This window comes from Amphibalanus amphitrite, unplaced genomic scaffold (genome assembly GCF_019059575.1).
Source record: "Amphibalanus amphitrite isolate SeventyFive unplaced genomic scaffold, NRLGWU_Aamphi_draft 000613F_arrow, whole genome shotgun sequence".
NCBI classification, from domain to species: Eukaryota; Metazoa; Arthropoda; class Thecostraca; order Balanomorpha; family Balanidae; genus Amphibalanus; species Amphibalanus amphitrite.
In genome coordinates this window covers 16,589-39,452 of record NW_024882107.1, presented here as the reverse complement: position 1 = coordinate 39,452, position 22,864 = coordinate 16,589, and the positions used below count along the sequence as shown (strand labels likewise).

Genomic DNA, 22,864 nt, shown 5'->3' with positions numbered 1-22,864 from the left:
GGTCATTGATCGGACCCTGCCACTGGTTCGTGCTCAGGCTGCCTTAGCGGGTAGACCTGCTCGACCAGACGCCCCACTTGTGGGCGAGTGCTCGGTTCCGACTTTCACCGCCGGTCCAACAGCGTTCTGCTGGTTCCCGCCGATCCGGTTACGACACCGCAAGTGCCGTACCGACTCGGGCGTCCCAGGTGGGCGTAACGGTTACCACACCAGTTCGCGACCCCAGGCTCTGTCAGCCGTCGTACGGCTCTCGGACGGACACTCTAATAGATCAGCCACAGATCAATAGATTGTCACAGACCGTCCGTCCAGCCACGCGCTACCCACAGCGCAGTACGACAGTTTTGCCCATCCTGATGCTCTAAATGAATGCTTAGAGCAAAATGGATGCCAGAATCGTGACCAGTGGCTACGAAATCATCACAAACGACCTTTCATGTGTAAAAGTCAACCAAAGGTCATTCGAGGTCACATGAGGTCAACATATAACTTGACCTTTTCCAAACAATTTACATGTATGTCATTCGACGCGTCTCGACAAGACGAATGCGAAGGTACCACTGCCGTAGCTCTAGGACCATTTTTGCTGAAGTTAGTTGCGAAAAACTAAAGTCCCAGCTCAGGGTCGTTGACCTGACCTCTGACCTGAGGTCACCAAAGCTACTTAAGTACTTTTTCTAGGTCAAATGCTACACAACCGTGCTCGTAATCTGTCTTTATCTCTAAAACTCTATTTTGAGCATCTGGTTGAAGTTCACGTCTGTGACGCCGAAGGTTGCCGTGCAGGAGTCTAGAAAAATCGGCCCTTAGACGTTATCAAGGAGGCTAGGTCCAATTTTTTTGCTTCAAAAGATGTCAAAAGATGTCAAAAGGGATAAGTTACAGCAAGTTCCGTCTTTCTATTTCTAAGCGTTCGTGAGGTATCGGAAATTTTCGCCAGGGGGGCGGCGAAAACGCCCGCGATGCTCATGGATTTTGCAGTTCGGCGTATCAGACAACAGTCGAGTCACCACAATCTTGCCCCCACTAGCGAAAATTCGTGGCGCCGCCACTGGTTTACTAAGAACGGTATCCATAATATTGGCATCAAATTAGGCGGCGACTGAAAACGGTACTAGGTTGCTAGGCAACCTGCTTTTGTCTTGCGAGATGCAACTAAAGAACAGTACCCACTTTCTGAAAGTTTCCGTTTTTGACGCCTTGATTTCGGCGGGCACTTCAAAAATCACATTGGCGACGGCACGTGGTCGTGAAGCTGAAATCGACTGATTGCTGGCTTTGGTGAAAAGCTTTTTTTTAAATTTTGTTGACCATCAAAAGTCAAAACTACAGAAAGCAAGGCTTTCGATCGGATCCATGGTAAGTGGGGAAATTGGGGTGAGAAAACCACAGCTCGAGCCGGGGTTGAGGATGAGAAAAAAGGAAGTAAATACCAATTATTTTATGTTTGCAAAGTTACACATGCTTTTCCTGAGAACTGAATTTTACACTGAAAAGGGCAAGGATGATGCAAATATTGATATTTATTGCTCATTTTGAGAAATGTTCAGTTAAATGAAAAACAATATCAAATTCGTATCTGTATTCAATGTAAATTGTAAATGTGTTTTGATTGTTTTTTAATCAATACCAGTCGGGCGCACTGTGGTATCTCCGATTCATTTATGGAGACGTTTCTATTATTGGAAACGTTTCCAATTTTGACTACTCTTCTGTTCCAAAAATGGAAACGCTCGTTCCATAAATAGAAACGCTAACATCTCCGCACATATTTTCTTGCCAAGGGTGGCTGGATTCGATGTATAACAACTGTTTTGCGTAAAACAAGCTCAGATACACCAAAAGCACTTGTCTTCTAGCATGGAAAGCTTTCGTATGCATTAAAATTCACGTCTTTAAAATGCTCCTGAATCGTATCCATTTATGGAGACTCAGTTTCCAAAAATGGAAACGCCGATGTTCCAAAAATAGAAACGCTGAAGTTCAAATGTGTGCAAACTTAGCTTAAATGTGTTTTTAAAATTCACATGCAACTAAAAATTTGATGTTTTAGGACTGGTTTAGCATCTCGGCTCTCGGCAGTTACCTTGGACGTCGGGTTCTATAATAATACCTTACGCGCCGCAACTTGAGCACATTCAAAAGTCAACTAAAACTAAGATTTCCCAGAAACTACTGGACAGATGTGGTCCAAAGTGGGCAATACATAAAGCGTAGATATCATTTCAATATATAAAATTAATATCAATGTTACACATGAGCTAGAATGAATAAATTCATCGTCAGAATACAACGGTATTTGGTGTGACGACGTTGCAGACCTTATTTCCATCCTGCTTTTTACGTATTTGCATGGAGATTTACGTTGATCCGAGCCTACGATCATATTCAGCACATTTGAAATATCATAAAATGCCCACTTAAGTCTCCAAATAGGGCTTTGCAACAACTTTCATGCGATTTAATCAAAGATTGACGACCACCAGGCCGCTGGTACACCGGAAAACGCAGCGTGAAAATGAATGAAAAACTGAAGTTCCCGGTGATGTGGTTGTTCCAATCAATGGGTCAGTCTTTCAGTAGTCTGTTAAAAACGTTATTTTTTGTTCAAAACATTCATAAATGTTATTATTTTCGATTAGAAAAACGTGTGAATTTTTTATCACGTCAACATGTTATAAGCATCGCCTCGTTCGTCAACTTTCGGTTTTCTGATCGGAAAGTCGGAGAACAGGAACATAAACTAGAATGCTGGCTGTCGATTGGTGGCATCCTGCGCATGCCAAATTGCACCAATCAATGCCCAGTTTGCTTTAAAGGTAGCGATGCACACAGCGTCTCCATTTATGGAACAGATCGTTTCTATTTTTGGAAACGGCGTATCCATTTTTGGAACATTGTTCCAAAAATGGAAACGTTTCCATAAATGGATCGGAAATACCACAGTGTGCCCGACTGATACATTGATACAATACAGATATAATGACACTGAACTCTTTAATGTGGAAGGCGCATCGGCCGCCAGATGGTGTCCAACGGTGCCGCCATGTTGCACAGACCAGAAAGCGGCCGCCACCTGTGTTGGGGAATAGGGAATTCGGGACCTCGATTTACGTTTGCGGTCGCTGCATCCGTTATGTTCAAGCTATGTGAACACAGAACCCGGCATCTTACGCAGAATTGAGTGGAGTATAATGATTATGATTGAATTGTGTGTGTTCATAATCATTGTATCTGTATTGTATCAATGTATTGATAAAGAAATTAATTGAAACACATTAACATTGAATACAGATCAAGATAAGAATGTGATATTGTTTTTCATTAAACTGAACATGATGCAAATAGTTTTTTTTTTTTAAATTTAGTCGGAACCTTTTGATTGGAAGGATTCACAAGGACAGAGCCACCGCTAAGCGAAGCTTGTTGCGATGACCCTGCCCTCTACCCTCCGATCGCGCAATTCCGATTCTATGGCAGAATTTAGAGTCCAAAGTTTACCGTGCGCACAAAGCCGCGCACGGCCGGTCCCCTCGCTGACTTCGCCTGGCTACGGCCTGCCACCAACCGCAACCATACCTGTCAGGAGACCCATAAATGTCGAGCGCCCGTCGCGCTTCGAACCCGGACTGTCATTACCGGGAACGCGTACTCTCACCACGCGGAGTCCAACGCTCTAACCAACTGAGCTACGGGACCGGCTACTGGATTATACATACTACGGATAGTATAATCCAATGCATAATTATTCCTAAAATGTTCAAATGCATGAGCTTTTTCAAAGATGAAATAATGCTATTTTCTGTTTTTTTTAGATGAAAATATTTTTACCAGTAGGTGTGATTTTCTAGCTAAAATTCTGAAAAATGGAACATTGTTCAGAGCTGTGTTGCTTGTTTGTGTTCATTGTTGTAAATGCCTACCTATGTCACAGCTGTGCACTGTGCAGCATCATTATAATTGGCATCAGACATGTGCATGGATCCGAGTGAATAGTGATGGATCTATGATCTCCATGGAACTTGTTTTGGCATGCCATATCAATTCAAAATCCAAATGCACCAAAGATCTCGATGTGACTAAGCTTTCCATGCTTAGTGTATAACATAAACATTCTTACTTTCTCATATTGTTTGTGCTCAGTAGAAGGTTTCTGAATTGTGATCTGCAACCTTAAGTTGTTTTGTATAAAAAGATGATCAACATTTTATCCTAAGAGTTGTAATAACTCTGTTGTGTGGTATCTTGATTTGGTTATATGTGGACTTGTGAGGTAAGTAAATTGAAATGAGCACTGTTATCAGTCATTAGACAGCAACTGTAGTATTTTGTGGGGGAAATTTACAGTTTGTGCTCTGAAGTCTGCACCATGGCAAATGTATTGCACTTCAAGGTGGATTAAAAAAAAAACATCGATGATTTCTCTTTCATGATGAAGAGTAAATAAAATCATTTTCAAGCTAGGAATGCAGCGTTTTTGTTTGGTATTCAAAAACTTTATAAACATGACACATGTTTTATCATGTGTGCCAAATAAATGTATGCCTACATTAGACTCAAGAAATTAATTGCTCTGACATCATGACATGGGGGCTGGTTTGAGGAGATAAGAGTTGGCAGTGAGGGAGTTCAGAGGAGGCTGGAAGAGCAACAGCACCTTTTACAATCTGAGGATGCAAGAGGAGCAATGCAGTCAATAGACCCTGCAACCCTGCAACTGAACTGAACTGAACCTAACTTAGCTAAACCCTCGCACTTATAGGAGTCCGTTTGACCCCCCCCCCTCGGTTTTTCGCGAATAACGCGTAAAAAGCGGCCAATCGCGACGAAACTTTCAGTACCCACGAGTTAACCCGGCAGTTGCTGGGGTATTTAGCTACCCGCCGTTTGCGGGGGGGGGGGGCATTAACTCGCGCCCCACTGGGGTCTGCGTATAACACGCCCTACTGGGGGGGGGGGGGGGCTCTTCATGGCCCCCCTCCTAACTCCGAAACTACTGGGCCGATCGTCAAAATTCAAACGGCGTCTGATAGCCCAGGAAAAACTGTCGAACGAAACCTAATTTCATTGACCTCGAGGTCACCGATGACGTCACAGGTCAGGTCAAAGTAAAAATTATTAGCATTTTGGCTTGTTCGCATTTTGGGCTCTGGCCGCCGTCTTACAAGTCAGATCAGGCTCATTTTTTGTTCACACACTCGTGAACGATGCTTTAGATACCCTGAGGGTACCAAACTTGTACTTTGATTTTCAGGTCAGGGTCAGGTCATCACCGGTCACGGAAATATAACCTTCGCTCCAGTGGGGGGGGGGCATATGTTATTTATTTGTACATACAACAACATCCACAAGCATCGTGGCTTACTCTGACGTCATGCCGGCCAAACTATGGGAGCTAGAAAGTTGAAATTTTAACACAAGGTGTCAAATTGATGCCGCTAAGGGTACCGCAAGTTTCGTGTTGATCCTTCAAACGGCTTAGAAGATATTGCCGAAAAACGAGAGGGGGCTCTGTAGAGCCCCCTCCCCCAAGCAGTCATGCGCGGGTTAAAATTGGGTATCATTGCCTTCCTCTCGTCACGGGCAACTCTTAGCTGTTTGCAAATGAGCTAGTAGAGCTCTCCAGCAGCAGCAAGAACCATGCCGAGAATATGGTTACAAAGTTCAGAGCTGCACTCGGTTCACCAGGGTTGTATTTTGGTGGTTTGTGCCAGAAACGGAAAGCGTCTGCTCTTCGTTAAGCTACGATGACAATTGATGACTTAACCCTCGCATGTGTGCGGCGTTTGCCAGCTTCTACTCGTAATGTGTAGGGGGGGGGGGGTCGGTTCACCCCCCCCCCTCGCCGTTTGGCCCCTGATCGAGCTATAGGGCTTCGCGGAAAAAACGAGCGTGTTGCCCGTGACGAGAGGAAGCCGATGATACCCAATTTTAGGGTCCTAGGTCATTGGTTAACCTTCCAGGTCAGGTCAATGACCCAAAGTCGGGAAAATCGATGTCCGTCAAGACAGCCCATATTCAACCCAGATTCGGGACACCTCCGATCAAGCTGAAACTCGCACACAATGTAGGCCATGACATGCCCAATCCACAGTCCAAGTCATTCGGCGGCACTCCCAGCCGATTGACCTACAGAGGTCAGCAAAGGTCACGTGGCCCAAATTTGCACAGCAGATTGTGGCCCACCCAGTAGAGCTAGAGCGCTAAAAATGGCACCAATCGACTCGCCAGCATCTAATCTTACTTTCCCAACACTCATTTGACCTCTCAAGGTTATGCGATGACCTAAGGTCATTTGTGGGCTATGTCGAAAATACACTTGCACAGCAGTTTTCGAGTAGAGGGATTGACTGAATTCCAAATCAAAGCACATCATCGGGTAGCCCATAGGCCGTAGTAACTTTCATTAAAAACCGCTTCTCGATATGTGACCCCGTTTGACATCGGCAGGTCAAAATGTGCAAATAAACGACACTCCATACGTCGCAGCCCGGATTCAGCCCAGATTCGCGACATCTCCGATCAAGCTGAAAATCGCACACAATGTAGGTCCTGACATGCCCAATCCACAGTCCGAGTCATTCGGTGGCACTCCCAGCCGTTTGACCTACAGAGGTTAGCAAAGGTCACGTGGCCCAAATTTGCACAGCAGATTGTAGCCCACCCAGTAGAGCTAGAGCGCTAAAAATGGCACCAATCGACTGGCCAGCATCTAATCTTACTTTCCCAATACTCATTTGACCTCTCAAGGTCATGCGATGACCTAAGGTCATTTGTGGGCTATGTCGAAAATACACTTGCACAGCAGTTTTCGAGAAGAGGGATTGACCGATTTCCAAATCAAAGCACATCATCGGGTAGACCATAGGCCGTAGTAACTTTCCTTGAAATCCGCTTTTCGATATGTGACCCCGTTTGACCTCGGCAGGTCAAAATGTGCAAATAAACGACACTCCATAGTCGCAGCCCGGATTCAGCCCAGATTCGGGACATCTCCGATCAAGCTGAAAATCGCACACAATGTAGGTCCTTAAATGCCCAATCCACACTCCGAGTCATTCGGTGGCACTCCCAGCCGTTTGACCTACAGAGGTCAGCAAATGTCACGTGACCCAAATTTGCACAGCAGATTGTGGCCCACCCAGTAGAGCTAGAGCGCTAAAAATGGCACCAATCGACTCGCCATTATCTAATCTTACTTTTCCAACACTCATTTGACCTCTTAAGGTCATGCGATGACCTAAGGTCATTTGTGGGCTATGTCGAAAATACACTTGCACAGCAGTTTTCGAGTAGAGGGATTGACCGAATTCTAAATCAAAGAACATCATCGGGTAGCCCATAGGCCGTAGTAGCTTTCCTTAAAAATCGCTTTTCGATATGTGACCCCGTTTGACCTCGGCAGGTCAAAATGTGCAAATAAACGACACTCCATACGTCGCAGCCCGGATTCAGCCCAGATTCCGGACATCTCCGATCAAGCTGAAAATCGCACACAAAGTAGGTCCTGACATGCCCAATCCACAGTCCGAGTCATTCGGTGGCAATCCCAGCCGTTTGACCTACAGAGGTCAGCAAAGGTCACGTGGCCCAAATTTGCACAGCAGATTGTGGCCCACCCAGTAGAGCTAGAGCGCTAAAATGGCACCAATCGACGCGCCAGCATCTAATCTTACTTTCCCAACACTCATTTGACCTCTCAAGGTCATGCGATGACCTAAGGTCATTTGTGGGCTATGTCGAAAATACATTTGCACAGCAGTTTTCGAGTAGAGGGATTGACCGATTTCCAAATCAAAGCACATCATCGGGTATTTTAAGGAAAGTTACTACGGCCTATGGGCTACCCGATGATGTCCTTTGATTTGGAAATTGGTCAATCCCTCTACTCGAAAACTGCTGTGCAAGTGTATTTTCGACATAGCCCACAAATGACCTTAGGTCATCGCATGACCTTGAGAGGTCAAATGAGTGTTGGGAAAGTAAGATTAGATGTTTGTGAGTCGATTGGTGCCATTTTTAGCGCTCTAGCTCTACTGGGTGGGCCACAATCTGCTGTGCAAAATTGGGTCGCGTGACATTTGCTGACCTCTGTAGGTCAAACGGCTGGGAGTGCCACCGAATAACTCGGAGTGTGGATTGGGCATGTCAGGACCTACTTTGTGTGCGATTTTCAGCTTGATCGGATATGTCCCGAATCTGGGCTGAATTCGGGCTGCGACGTATGGAGTGTCGTTTATTTGCACATTTTGACCTGCCGAGGTCAAACGGGGTCACATATCGAAAAGCGGTTTTCAAGGAAAGTTACTACGGCCTATGGGCTACCCGATGATGTGCTTTGATTTGGAAATTGGTCAATACTCGAAAACTGCTGTGCAAGTGTATTTTCGGCATAGCCCACAAATGACCTTAGGTCATCGCATGACCTTGAGAGGTCAAATGAGTGTTGGGAAAGTAAGATTAGATGTTTGCCAGTCGATTGGTGCCATTTTTAGCGCTCTAGCTCTACTGGGTGGGCCACAACCTGCTGTGCAAATATTGGTCACGTGACCTTTGCTGACCTCTGTAGGTCAAACGGCTGGGAGTGCCACCGAATGTCTCGGACTGTGGATTGGGCATGTCAGGACCTACATTTATCGGGGTTACATGAGCACAGTAAATACGTATTTAGCCGCTAATTCGAATTAGGAACGCATTACCGACTCATGTAGCCACCTGCTAGTACGAATCGGCGATCCGATCCGCGGTTACATGAGCAAAGCAAATACGTATCACGATCGGATTCACCGCTAATGCGAATCAGGAGCGTACTACCGACTCATGTATCCACCTGCTAATACGAATCGGCGGTCCGAACAAAATCCGCTGAGAAACAGGCTTAGGAGCGAATAGGACCAAGATACGTATTACAGGAACTATTTCTTCCCAAAAAGAAACATTAAAATGCAAAATTATAGGTACCTTTTTCATTTTCTTCTTTTGAAATAATTATTAAAAAATTATGTCGGTATTTTGTCAAGTTTTCAAAAATAAATATCGTGAAAACCAAAAAGTAAAAATCTAAGTACTTTCAGTTGAAACATTTTTCTGACAGCACTACAGACGAATCAAGAGAGGCAAGTGCCCAATGAGTCAAAGCAAGACAACTTTATGTTCAACTTTTTTTTGTTAAGTTAATTGAGAATGATCTGAGCAGATTAAATGCAAAAAAGACATAAGAGAATAAATTTTTAATTCAGTCACCTCTATTGCTACGGAAATGCGCCACATTTGTATGCTATTCCGTTTGTAATGCGCATCGGGCCGAGAGCCAAACTAGATCCGTTTGACGTCACTAAAACGAATTTGCTCATGTAGTCGGTGCCGTGAATAAGTTCTAGGGGAGCTGATGCGAATTAGCGTAGTACGTATTTGGAACGGATCGCTCATGTAGCCGATTTGTACGACTCGGACCGGAACTGGACGTATTTCACAAGAACTATTCTTTGCTGAATGGAAGCGTCAAAATGCAAAATAATAAGCATTTTTTATTGAATGCTTCGTAGAAAATAGCAAAAAAAAATTGTTGATATTTTTGTTTGGTCTTTGAAGGTGAATTCGGTAAATAGCAAAAATAAAATGAATGAAATATTTTGATGGATAAATTTATTCTGACCACCCTGCTGTCGCTGCATGGCTAATCAGTGCTCAGTGATTTAAAACACGAAAACTTTGTTTTCAATTTTTGATTTCATGTTTATTTTTAATGTTTTTGAGCATATCAAATGATGTTATATCGTGCAATAATAAAAATTTAGTTCGGTCGTCCCTGTAAATGCCGCAACTGCGCCATGACTGTACGCTAATCCTATTCCGTTTGTGATGCGAATTACCGGCCGTCGAGGAGTCAGCCCGGGTGAGCCAAACAAGATCCGTTTGACGTAGATAAAACGAACTAGTCTCATGTAACCGGTGCCGTAGATACGTTTGTGGGGAGCTGATGCGCATTAGCGTAGTGCGTATTTGGAACGGATCGCTCATGTAACCCCGGTAATTGTGTGCGATTTTCAGCTTGATCGGAGGTGTCCCGAATCTGGGCTGAATCCGGGCTGAATATGGTCTTGATCAACATGGAAAATCGGGACCTAGAAAGTCGTAAAGTGTGGCTGCTTAGGGGTTTTTCGGGGTGCTGATCACGAATATCGTGTTAGTTTTGATCACAGATGATGTGTTTAAGCATTTAGACCAGGTCGGGTCAGTTCAGGTCAACCAGTAGGCGTCGTGACGGGTATTCGTAGTACTTGTCAACCGCCTCTGACAGCTTCGTAACATGTTACGAAGTCACCAAAACTACTTCGTAAATGTTCAAATGGTTGCTAAATTCGAATTCAGCTCCAAAAACTAGCCTAGAAACATGTAAAACTCGAAAAAGTGAACCGAGGTCACCAAAGGTCAGTGACCTGACCTGACCTTCAGGTGACCTTGACACCCACCCTAATGCATGGGAGCAACATCAAATCACATGTTTGAACGTTTGAAACCACGAAAAGCTTGCAAACGCGCGGCTAATGCGAGCCGACATACGCGGAATCGCGATTCCGGCCAAACATGGTCTCGGAAAAGAGGTCACAGGTCAAAGGTCATTTGGGTAGGGTCATGAAATTTTCAGGGTAGGTGTAAAATTGATCAATGCGAGGGTACTGAAAGTTTCGTTGCGATCGGCCGCTTTTTACGCGAGTTATTCGCGAAAAAACCATGGGGGGTCCATCCGACCCCCCCCCCCCTACACATGCGAGGGTTAATTCAGCCGTGATCGCACATGATCGCACATAAACAGTGGTGGTATCGTCATTTTCGGTCTGGAGAATAGAATATGACAGGAGAATCCACCAGTCTTTATAATAAGAAACCACAATGCCTAACGTCAATTCATTCACGTTTTTTGAAGTGGGACACACACTTTAATGTGTAGCTTGCACATTTTCCTATGCAATCGTTTTTTTTTCCTAACTTAAATGCTTTGCGTGGACGGATTGTTACAAAATTCACATCAAATAGGAAAATGTCTGTAAAAATGCCGGTCCCGTAGCTCAGTTGGTAGAGCGTTGGACTCCGCTTGGCGAGAGCACGCGCTCCCGGTTATAACAGTTCGGGTTCGATGCGCGACGGGTGCTTGACATTCATGGGCCTCCTGACAGGTATGGTTGCGGTTGGTGGCAGGCCGTAGCCAGGCGAAGTCAGTGAGGGACCGGCTGTGCGCGGCTATGTGCGCACGTTAAAGTTTGGACTCTAAATTCTGCCATAGAACTGGAATTTCGCGATCGGAGGGTAGAGGGCAGGGTCACCGCAATAAGATTCGCTTAGCGGTGGCTCTGTTTTTGTGAATCCTTCCTATCAAAAGTTTCGGACTAAATTTATAAAAAATGAACTTATTGCCTTGTTTATTCTTTCCTCCACATCTTTAGAACACACTACTACAGTGAATGTCTCACAATGTTATCCATCTGATAGGTGAAGTGTGTCAATAACTGACTTGGACGATCTGTAGTAGTTATATTGTTTTCTTCTTGCTTGCAGGACACGGGTAAAGGAGATGGCGTTGCTCAGACGACGCGGTTACAACCGACCTCGGGAAGCGTCGAGCATGCCCCGGCCTCTGTCGCTCCAATCTTCTGCATCTCCTGCACGGATCTGCTTCGCGGTGGACGAGCCGCACGTGCTGCGCCGTCTCTTTGCAAGAACCACATGCCACCATACATCTGCACCCGCGAGCAATGCGACCAGTTGCACATGTGTCGGCTGTTTCTGGACGGCTTCTGCCCACTGGAGAACTTCGTGTGCCGTTGGGGACATTGGATCAAAGCGCCCAACAACTGGAGTGCACTGGAAGCGCATCAGCTGCAATCATTGCCAGAGAACGATCTTCTCTGGCTGGCCAGGTCTCTGATGCGAGCGTCGGCTCCCGTCTCTGGCAAGGAGTACCGCCGTGAGCTGGCCCTCTGCGAGACCTACTCGGCTAACGCCCAGTGCAGTCGGCGCGACTGCTTCCTGTTACACCTGTGTCCGCGCCTTGTGGAGGGCAGTTGCAAGGCTGGCTCCAGCTGCTTTTGGAACCACCGATTGGACAATGCGGACAACGTCATCGTTCTGCTACGACTGAAGTGTGCCAACATGTCAACGGAGCAAGTGCTCGACCTACTAGCGAGGTATCCGTTCGACAGAAGCGAAGTATTGGGTTCCTCGAGTGGAGTCGGCAGTCACCTGACATCGTCATCTGAGCTTGAAGGTCCCGATTGTTGCTCTTCTTGCGCATGTGGCCCTATAGTCAAGAAAGTAGATGCCGAGGTAGGCTGTGCTGCCGAAGACAGCATTGCTGAAAGTGCTGAATTGACGAGTACTCCCCTAAAGAAGTCAGCCGACTCTGTAGGCGACGCACGCTTGACAGCTGGCTCCACTTTCCTGACCACGCTCGATCTGTGCCTCAAAAACATCCATCCGTCTGTGTGTAAAGATGATACGTGTACGCAGCTACACCTTTGTCGTTTGTTTGCCGCGGGTATGTGTCCGTATGATGAAAAATGTTCAAGTGGACACGAGCCTTGCAGTTCCGCGCACAACATCAGTGTGCTGGAACGCCACATGTGTCATGGTGTTTCGGAGAGCGATGTTCTGGAAGGTGTCCGGAAGGGATATCTGACCCGACATCCGATCATGGTTGCGGAACGTCAGCTCGCTCTTCAGATGTGTCGCCCGTACCAGTATGCAAGCTGCAGCCGATCGGACTGTGCTCGACTTCACATCTGCACGAAGTACGTGAATGGAACCTGCAAAGACCATTATAGGTGTGTGCTGTCGCACGACCTAGGTACGGCTGCTAACGCTGAAATCGTGAAGCGTGTTGGTCTAGAGTCTCTCCCGAGGGACTATCTCTGGAGCATACTGGCATGCCCCGTGCTTCCGAAAGATGTGCATCGTGCCCTGACTGCTGGTTCAGACGACGTGGGCCTTGAATGGCTAAGCGATATCCTGCAGTCCAGGCCACTTGGCTGTGATCCGCACCTGAGCGGTCTTTCTTCGTCATTGCCAATGGGCGCTGATCACACAAACACTCGCCATCTGTCAGACTCGACAGCTGTTCTCGATCCACCTCAGTCAAAATCGGCGACAAAAGAAGACGCCGCGACGCCGCGAGCAACATCTGATGGACATTCTCGGGAGACTACCATGAGAGTCGCAACCTCCATAGACGTCTGTCATGCACATGTTCGCCCAAGTGGCTGTCATGACGATGAATGTCACGAGCTGCATGTGTGTCGCTTATTCATCGCTGGTGTGTGCCCGTATGGAGAGGAGTGTGGACGAGGACACAAAGTGCGCACACTTAAGCACAACAAAGATCTTCTACAGCAGCGTGACATCCCAGATATCTGTGAAGCGGATCTCCTGAGCTATCTCCGATCAGGATACCTTGCTCGAAATCCGCTGACAGAGGATGAACGTCACTCCGCACTCGAGGTGTGCTGTCTCTACCAAATGGGAAACTGCCAGAACACAAAGTGCCCCCGGCTCCATATATGCAATGAATATGCGATGGGCAAGTGCATGCGTCGATGTGGACTGTCCCATCAGATCAGCTCTCCTTCACATGCAGTGATTATGAGACGGCTCGGTCTTGCATCCATGCATGTAAGGAACGTCCTAAAAATCTTCCAAAAACGTCAGTCGCAGCAGTCCGAAGAGCGGGGTGATCAGGTGTGCGGCTCATTTCAGGAGCCCTTTTCAAGAGCCGTTGCCGATAGTGATTCGAAGGACAAAGATCCCGATGCTGTGACTTCAGAGCTCAACTCCGCGAACACTACCAGCGGTAATGGGTCGGAGCTTTTGTGTGATGTACACTCCTCTGGCAATCGGTGTACCAACGTGAGCTGCTACAAATTCCACCTGTGTGGCTACTACCTGGCCGATGCTTGCAAACGCCCAAGTGAGTCATGTTCTCTTGGACATGACTTTCAAACGAAGCATAACGTGCGAGTGATGCAGCACTTGGAGATGGTGAAAGGCTCCCTCGAAGAGTTGCAAGCAATAATCGACCAGATTACGCTCCAGGCGCGCATCACATTCAAGAACGGGGCTCACAAGAAAGTGAAGCTGTGTATTCCTTACAGCTCACCGAGGGGCTGTAGCAGATCGGACAACTGCAAAAGCTTCCACGTCTGTCACGATTTTGTTGTCGGTAGATGTGTGAAGACTGACTGTGCCCTGCACCACAGCATTGTCGGCTATCACAACCGCCGTGTCCGTAACGCCATTGGCCTGGCGGCGTCCAACCCCAACAAAGACCCGAACATTATTTGGGCAACAGACAGAGATCTGATTGAACTCATGAGAGCTAAGCTGTCATTGAACCCGGGGGTATACACGACAGATAACACTGAAGCAAGTGGTATCACATACCCCCGCAGAACTGATCAAGGAACAGCTCAGACCTTTACCGGCAACCAAGTATCCCCGACCTTGCCACCTGTTTGCGAACAGTACGGCTCCACCACCGGGTGCTTCGATCTGAACTGTGAGATGGTGCATATCTGCCCTCACTTCCTCGCCAGCTCCTGTCGCAGCCGCCGCTGTCGACCTTGTACTCTAGAGCATCGACTGAGTAGCCTACACAACCGCGAGGTGCTGAAAAGGGCTGGATGGCTGGTCACGAGTGAGAATCAAAAGGTTATCATGAAGATGCTCTACGAGTTCTCACCTCATGTTCAGAGGACTGAGGTATATGACAGACTTCGTTTGTGCTCACCTCACAACGGGGAAGGGTGCTGGTCCGCCGACTGCATGTATATTCACATCTGCCAAAAATACATCGTCGGCACATGCTTGAATGATGGACGGTGCGTGAAGGGGCATTCTGTGGAGGGGGTCGACAACATCAGGAAGCTCATCGCTTTGGGACTTGCAGACGTCTCAGCCGACGAGGTGCTTGAGATGTTGCGTGCAGTTCACGCTGGCCCTTCAGTTTCGCCCAACGCTACCAACTTGGAAAACGGCGACCTGAAGTCAAAGACTGGCGCCTCGGACGATGACCAACTGAGCCAAGATGCCGCTTCGATGCACGCCAGGAGACCCACTATCGATCGAGAATCGCAACTGGCTGGAGAGGCAACTGTGGGGATGTGCTCAGCGTTAAATCAGTCGCAAGGTGACGAGGACGACCCTGCTGCCCAGCACTCGGTCCTTGGTGTCTGTCGTCAGTACAGCACCGCCTCTGGCTGTTCCAACCGCGATTGTGCCTATGTCCACATTTGTCCGCACTTCCTCGCTCGGTCCTGTCGCCGCGGCCAGCGCTGTCAACTGGGACACGATCTCAACAGCGAGCATAATCAAAAGGCTCTACGCGAAGCTGGGGTCGAAGCAGCGTCGTCTGAGGCTCGCGATGAGCTACTTGATATGTTGTACACTATCTCGGCATTCATTCACAGGATCGACGTTTACGAGCAACTGCGTGTCTGTGTGCCGTACAACACAAATGGTGCTGGCTGCCGAAAGCAGAAGTGCGTGTTCCTCCACGTATGCTCTTCCTTTGTGGCCGGCACTTGTAAGAATGAGGCGTGCGAGAAAGATCACCATCTTCGGTCAGCTCGGAACACGACCATGCTTAATGACTTAGGCCTGGGAGCTACATCTTCGTACGAGGTTCTAGAGATGTTGCGGGCCATCCACGCCTGGCGCTCCATGTGTGGTGGGTCTTCCATCGTCGGAGACGTCCCTTCGCTAACCAGGCACTCGCTCTCAGAGCAGATATCGGCGACTTCCAGTGTCGCTTCGGCCGACGAGCGTCCTGTCCTGGTCGTATGTGAAGACTACGGCACTGTTGCGGGCTGCTTTGATCTCCACTGCCGCGATGTGCACATTTGTCCACACTATGTCGCTGGTGCGTGTCGCCGCGCAGATCGATGCGTACTGGGTCACCTACTGAACATCCCGCACAATCTGGAGGCGCTTCGCGATGCCGGATACGAGGCAGCCACGAAATACAACAAGCAACGGATCTTGGATGAGCTGCACTCTGGCTCGCTGCACATCCCTCAGACGGCAACGTACTTTAGGCTGCGTGTCTGTAACAGTCACATCACTAAACGTGCGGGATGTCAACTCAAAACCTGTACCTTTATTCACATCTGCTCTCATTTCGTTGCAGGCACTTGTAGGAAGTCGGTCTGTCCCAAAGGGCACGATATTGAGACAAATGAGAACAGGGCGAAGCTGCGTGTCCTTGGACTTGATTATGCATCCTCTGATGGGGTTCTGGAGATGTTGAGGGCTGTTCATGACTGGAAGTCGGCGTGCACTCCGTACGTAGTGTGAGATGGGCAACTCTATGGCTGAAACCCTGAAGTGTCCGTTTCATCTTACTTTTTGACGATTTTGTTGTGCATATGTAGCTGATAGATCAAAACGAGCTAAGCTTCCTTTTTGTGTCTGTCGCCTTTTTCGTTTAGAATTGGTCAGCGACCTTGCAATATTAGCCATTGGGTATAAGGGCTGTGTAAATGGTAGGCCACCGTCTGAATCATGGGAGGTGTTTTTTTTATTATTCCTATATGTGAGGGACCATTTCGTTTGGTGAGCTGTACCTTGCTGATACCGCTATGTGGATTCAGTGCGAGCTGTCACTGTGGCCACCTGTGCGGTTTATGTGATTGCCTTTTCTTTATCACATTTGGCATTAGTGGTAGGCTTCTCTTCGTACGGGCCTGTTTTTAGCAATGTTTTGAATGAATACAGCTGTGAACATTTACCTATTACCTTTTGTTTCGCCTCAGTCTATTTCTTCTCTCTTCGCATCTTGCTACGACCCCTCCTTCACGGATCGTGATGACAGTCGACAGATGACTACTTCGAACCTGAAGTTACAGCAGACCAGCTAAAGGGTTCCGAATGCGAGAATAGGTAAGGTTGAGGAATAGATACGGAAATGATCATGGTGAAGAATACGTTAACGTTGAAGACGTTACACGTTAGCTGCTTTAGCTTTCAGATGGCTTGAGTACCTAAACTATTTGTTTATAGGTGGGTAGGTATATCCAGATAACGGTAAATGCGCCTGATGATTTGCAATGATACCACTCCGTATAGAACATCTGTGTTGGTGTATGTTAATTGTTCTACAAATTCTAAAGTAGTCAAGCGCTTTAAAAGGCTTAGGTTCGGGAACTGGTCGGTAATAATTTTTCGATTTTAGATTCGACATCCATCATGATTCATGCTAAAGCTCAATCAAATGCACTCAAATCGAGAAAGTATAATAGCCCCTATCATTGGCCATCGGGTGTCGGGTGACTAGTTACTCATGCATGACCCAACGACCTGCAACCGCACTCTGGTTCGTGAAATCTACACCAGACAGTGAGCGCCTAACAAACGTCCTCGGCGCTACGCTGGGGAAACCCTGATGTGTTTGCTTCCCGTCCCTGCCTTCTGAGAGGCCATTCCCCCGCACGCCTTTCGACACACACAGACACACACACCCCCACACGGCCGTCGTTCACTCTCGTAGTATCCAGCCGGGTCCGCACACCTTTCGCTAACATCAGTGGATCAAAGCCGCCCGTCGCCGCCGGCGCGGGATGCCCCAGCTGGAGGCAGTGATGACGTCACAGGGCGTCCGCCAATCGGCGGCGCGGCTGACTGCCGGCGGGCGACAGGGCACTTATACGGTGCCGAGAGGGTGCCGGCATTCGAGTGTGGATTGGAGAGGTGGGAGGTTGTGAATAGTGTGGCAGAACGCAGACAGCCATGTGGACGACAGCACTCGTAGCGCTGGCTCTGGCTCATGGTAAGTGGTGGCGGTGGGCTGTAGTGTTTAGCTCACCGGGATATCTAATAGGAATCGCTACCTGCAGACGGCGAGGGTCGTGTGCAAGAGTTGTCGAAGGTGGTTACAAGTCTAAATCGGCTTTCCTCAACCGCCACGGATAGGATGACGATGTAGCACTGAAAACACTTTATTCTTGTAGGTTGTTTCAGCATTTTGTGTGGGAGTTCATTTCCAATGATAACCGAGTCGAGGCGATAACTAGACAAACGAAGATCATGATGGGCTGCGCGTTGGCCGATTGTCATAAACTGCGTTTTCACCCGATGGATTCGAAATAGGTTCTACACGAGACACGACAATTTTTCCGTAACGGAGGATTTAGGCCTACCAGAATCAGTGGCGTATCCAAGGGGGGACCCTGGGGGTCCTAGGATCCCCCCTGGAGCCTAGACAAAACGTTTTTTTTTATAACACGAAAAAATTGAAATGACTTCAAGGGCCCTTTTGACCACTTCCCATTTTATTCGCAAAAAGAAAAAGTATTGTAGAACTCTTTTAGGGACCCCCTGAGGACTATAAGAGGACACCTTTAGGCCAATGAGGGGCCTTGTGAAGTAAACAGAGAGCCCTCTCAGGTACACAGAGGGCCCTTTCAGGCACACAGAGGGCCGTCTCAGGCACACAGGGGGCCCTCTCGGGCACACAAAGGCCCTCTGAGACACACAAAGGGCCCTCTCAGGCACACATAGGGCCCTCTCAGGCACACAGAGGGCCCTCTCAGGCACACAGAGGGCCCTCTCAGGCAAACAGAGGGCCCTCTCAGGTACAGAGAGGACCCTTTCAGGCACACAGAGGGCCCTCTCAAACACACAGGGCCCTCTCAGGTACACAGAGGGCCCTCTGAGACACACAGAGCGCCCTTTCAGGCACATAGAGGGCCCTCTCAGGCACACAGAGGGCCCTCTCAGGTACACAGAGGGCCCTCTCAGGCACACAGAGGGCCTTCTCAGGCTCACAGAGGGTCCTCTGAGACACACAGAGGCCCTTTCAGGCACACAGAGGGCCCTTTCAGGCACACAGAGGGCCCTTTCAGGCACACAGAGGGCCCTTTCAGGCACACAGAGGGCCCTTTCAGGCACACAGAGGGACCTCTCAGGCAAACAGAGGGCCCTCTCAGACAAACAGAGGGCCCTCTCAGGTACAGAGAGGGCCCTTTCAGGCACACAGAGGGCCCTCTCAAACACACAGGGCCCTCTCAGGTACACAGAGGGCCCTCTGAGACACACAGAGTGCCCTTTCAGGCACACAGAGGGCCCTCTCAGGCACACAGAGGGCCCTCTCAGGTACACAGAGCGCCCTCTCAGGCACACAGAGGGCCCTCTCAGGTACACAGAGGGCCCTCTCAGGCTCACAGAGGGTCCTCTGAGACACACAGAGGCCCTTTCAGGCACACAGAGGGCCCTCTCAGGCACACATAGGGCCCTCTCAGGCACACAGAGGCCCTCTCAGGCAAACAGAGGGCCCTCTCAGGCAAACAGAGGGCCCTCTCAGGCAAACAGAGGGCCCTCTCAGGTACACAGAGGGCCCTTTCAGGCACACAGAGGGCCCTCTCAAACACAGAGGGCCCTCTCAGGCACTCAGGGGGCCTCCCAGACACACAAAGGGCCCGCTAAGACCAGCAGAGGGCCCCTTAAGACTAACAGAAGGCCCTCTGAGGTACCAAGGTCAATTTCAGGCCACAAGGTGTCCTATGAGGCCACCAGACGGCCCTCTTATATCAAAGATAGTCCCTGGAGGTCACCGGAGGGCCCTCTGAGGTGAACAAAGGGCCCTCTCAGCCGCCTCAAAGAGGGCCCTCTGAGGTCGAAGAGATCAAAGAAATCAAAGAGGGTCCTCGAAGGCGAATGGAGGGCCTTCAAATGCCACAAAGCGCCCTCTGAGGCCACTGGAGGGCCTTCTGAGGTGCTATGAGGCTATGTCAGACCATCATGAGCCCTATGAGGTCATCAGGCCCTCTGAGATCAAAGAGGGTCCTTGGAAGTCATCGGAGGACCCCTTGAGGCAAACAAAGGCCAGAGGGGCCCCTTAGACACCATAAAGAAGTAAAAAAGACCCCTCTGAGGTCAAAGACAGCTCTCTGAGATGTAATAGGGCCATTTGAGGCAGCCGAGGGCCCTCTGATGCCACAGAGAGGCGCCCTCGGCTCTGATGCCAAAATAGGGTCCTCTGAAGTTTGAAGCCACCAGAGGGCCCCCTGAGGCGAACAGAGGGCCCTCACATCCACCTCAAAGAGGGCCCTCTGAAAATCAACTGGCCCTCGGAGTCAGTGTCCCAAAATTGTATTTTGGCTTGGGTGTTAGAGGGGGAAATAGGTCACCCAAAAGGGGGATAAGAGTGGACAATTGTCAGTCACAGCGCAGTCGGAGCCCTCTGAGAAGGCCACTCGAGCCTTACAACAGAGGGCCCTCTGAGGTGATATGAAGGCTATGTCAGGCCACTATGGGCTCTATGAGGTCATCAGGCACTCTGAGGAAAAAGCTGGCCCTATGAGGCGAACAGAGGGCCCTTTAGGACAATCAGAGGACTTTTTAGGCCAACTAGGGACATTATGAGGCCTGAACAATGGGCCCTTTGGGACACAAACGGCCTCTCAGGCACCCGGAGGGACCTCTTTTCTAAGGCAAACAGGGGGTCCCCTTAGATGATATGAGGGCTTTTTTAGGCCACCAGGGGTCTCATGTATTAGACCAACATACGGCCATCTGAAGTAAAAGAGGACCTTTTGAGGTAAAAAGGGTCCCTGGAGAGAAAACAGAGGGCCCTTTTGGGTACTCAGAAGGACCATGGGGGCCACTAGAGCGCCCTTTGAGGCCAGTGATGGTCTTCAGAGGCCATCAGAGGTTCCCTCTGAGGGTAACAGAGAGTCCTTAAGACGACCAGAGGCCCCCCGTGAAAATGCAGGTGTCACAAGGCCAGGTTTGCATCAAAGGTTAGGTAGCTATGCCCAGTTTTGGCTCTCTGTTGCCGACGTGTTCCGAACTGTCGCAAAAAAACGATGTGGTGGCACCCACGCCCCCGGCCCCCCTCGGCTGGCCAGGGTCCTTCTAACCAGGGATGCAGAGCCGTGGAAATTTCAGACGACTCCGGCTCCGGAGAAAAAATAGGATCCGGCTCCGGCTCCGGCTCCGGCGGCTCCGGCTCCAGTACTCAGTAATCCTCTATACAGTTAAATACGGGTGGAAGAGAAAAGATGAAGGATTGGCTCACGTTGCTTCTGTATTTGCATAGCAAGGCTGTTTTGAATGTCACATGTTTTACTGCCTTGTACTGTCAAACCGAACTAGGTCAATAATTGTTTCCTCTTCAAAAAAAAGTAGCCGGAGTCGCCGCCTTTTTTGAATGCTCCGGCTCCGGCTCCGGCTCCGGGCTATATTCTTTCACGGCTCCGGCTCCGGGCAAAATATGCCTGCTCCGGCGGCTCTGCAGCTCCAGCTCCGCGACTCCGCACCCCTGCTTCTAACTCGGCTTCTGAGCCACGACACGCCAAAGGCAGCGTTTGAAGGGACGCAAACAATAATGACGAAATTACTCTGGTCACTTTTTAGATCAGGTCAAAAGTCAGTTCACATAATTCATCAAGGGCAAATTTCGCCAATTTTCAGATCCAATTTCGACAATTTTCAACAAACCATCGCATGACTCGGAAATGTGGAGCTACAGTGCCGGGGAAAAGCGTAGTTAATAGCTCTTCAACACCCGTTTCGCCGTTTCCATCCTCATGACATTCAAATCCTTCTCCTCCATGCCGCAAACCCTGATCCGGGCTGGACCTGGACGGGCAACTTTATTCCATGCGGGCGGCTCCCATTGGAGCGCACTGCAGCTCCTAATCAAGCACGCTCGTAACCGGGTGCAGTGAGCACTTGGGGGGCTGGTCGGCCTGTCCTGTTGGACAGGCTCAGCCCCGGTGACTCACCAAGGTGCCCGCCCAGACCAATGTCTCCCTCAATTCCTTTCCTATCATACTTCCGGCCCTGAGCTCTGTTCGCACCCCGTTTATTTATCAGCAGGCTGCGAGCATGCTGCTACTTCTGGGCTCATTGGTCGAATTCAAGTGGTCTATTCGTTAGACCAATGAGAGGCCAAGAAGCGCCAGCAATAACTTCCATATATGGGGAAAACCGACAGCACGCTGATATAAAAACAGCGATCGAACAGGGCTCTGAAATGGACTCGTCAGACCGAAAGGGCCTGGGCCCAACCCAACAAAACAATCAAAGCTCTTTTAATGCTCTTTCTGTAAACTGTGCTCAGATTTGACCTAGGCCTGTCAATTCTACACCTTTTAAGTCGGAACATTTTTATGCTTTTACAGCTCTGTAGGCCTGTGGCTCTTCTTGCGAAACCTTTTTTTGGTCGAAAATGGCAGAACATGACGTCATTCTGACGTCATTTGCGGCCAACCTATCATAGCCTCTGGAAAAAAAAATAGTCACAATGTGTAAAATGGATGCCCAGAGAGGCCCTGAAAGTTTGGTGGCGATATTTGCAGTCATTTAGGAGAAAGCTACGGAAGAGGACAGGGAGCCGTTTCGCCTCCCCCCCTCCCTACGGGGCGCGGGTTAACGCCCTTTCAACTCAGGCTACAAGGGCCCTTTTGCCACTTAAGGGCCCTTTCAACCCAGTCAGTCAAGGGCCCTTTTGACTGCGGATCCCCCCTGAGAGAAATCCTAGATACGCCACTGATCCCAATGCATTAGCCCCTTAGAATCCAAAAACTGCAAGTTTGAAATTCCATTTCTCCGAATTAAAGCATTTTTCGATGTTGTGAGTGCCCAAACCGGTACTTGCAGGCCATGGCCACCAATTTGGCTATCTCAACTCAAAACTAATGTTAAGGTGGGATGGTCACTTTAACTGCACAACCTAGTAGGTCCCAGCCTTCAGTCAACTTACAGCCTGTGAGGGCGGAACATCATTCTGTAGTCAGCTGTACAATCAACACAACCAACAATATGCCTACACTACATATCAACGGCCGGTGTATCACCTTACATTTTGGTCGCT

At 48.9% G+C, this 22,864-nt stretch overlaps 1 protein-coding gene across 2 annotated transcripts in view; it reads left to right on the top strand.

Moving 5' to 3' along the window:
* Positions 1–1,264: 1,264 nt before the first annotated feature.
* LOC122363285 (GPI-anchored hemophore cfmA-like) overlaps positions 1,265–22,864 on the top strand; it is a 35,117-nt gene continuing 13,517 nt past the window's right edge. The window contains exon 1 of one of the 2 annotated variants that reach the window (XM_043332367.1): positions 1,265–1,359. Coding sequence is in view for 1 of the 2 variants with exons in the window: in XM_043332366.1 (XP_043188301.1) it covers positions 17,776–17,815 (40 nt within the window). In the remaining variant the exon portion in view is untranslated. Of the gene's footprint in view, positions 1,360–17,714; positions 17,816–22,864 lie in introns of those variants that run through there. The other variant, XM_043332366.1, reaches the window with a different exon arrangement.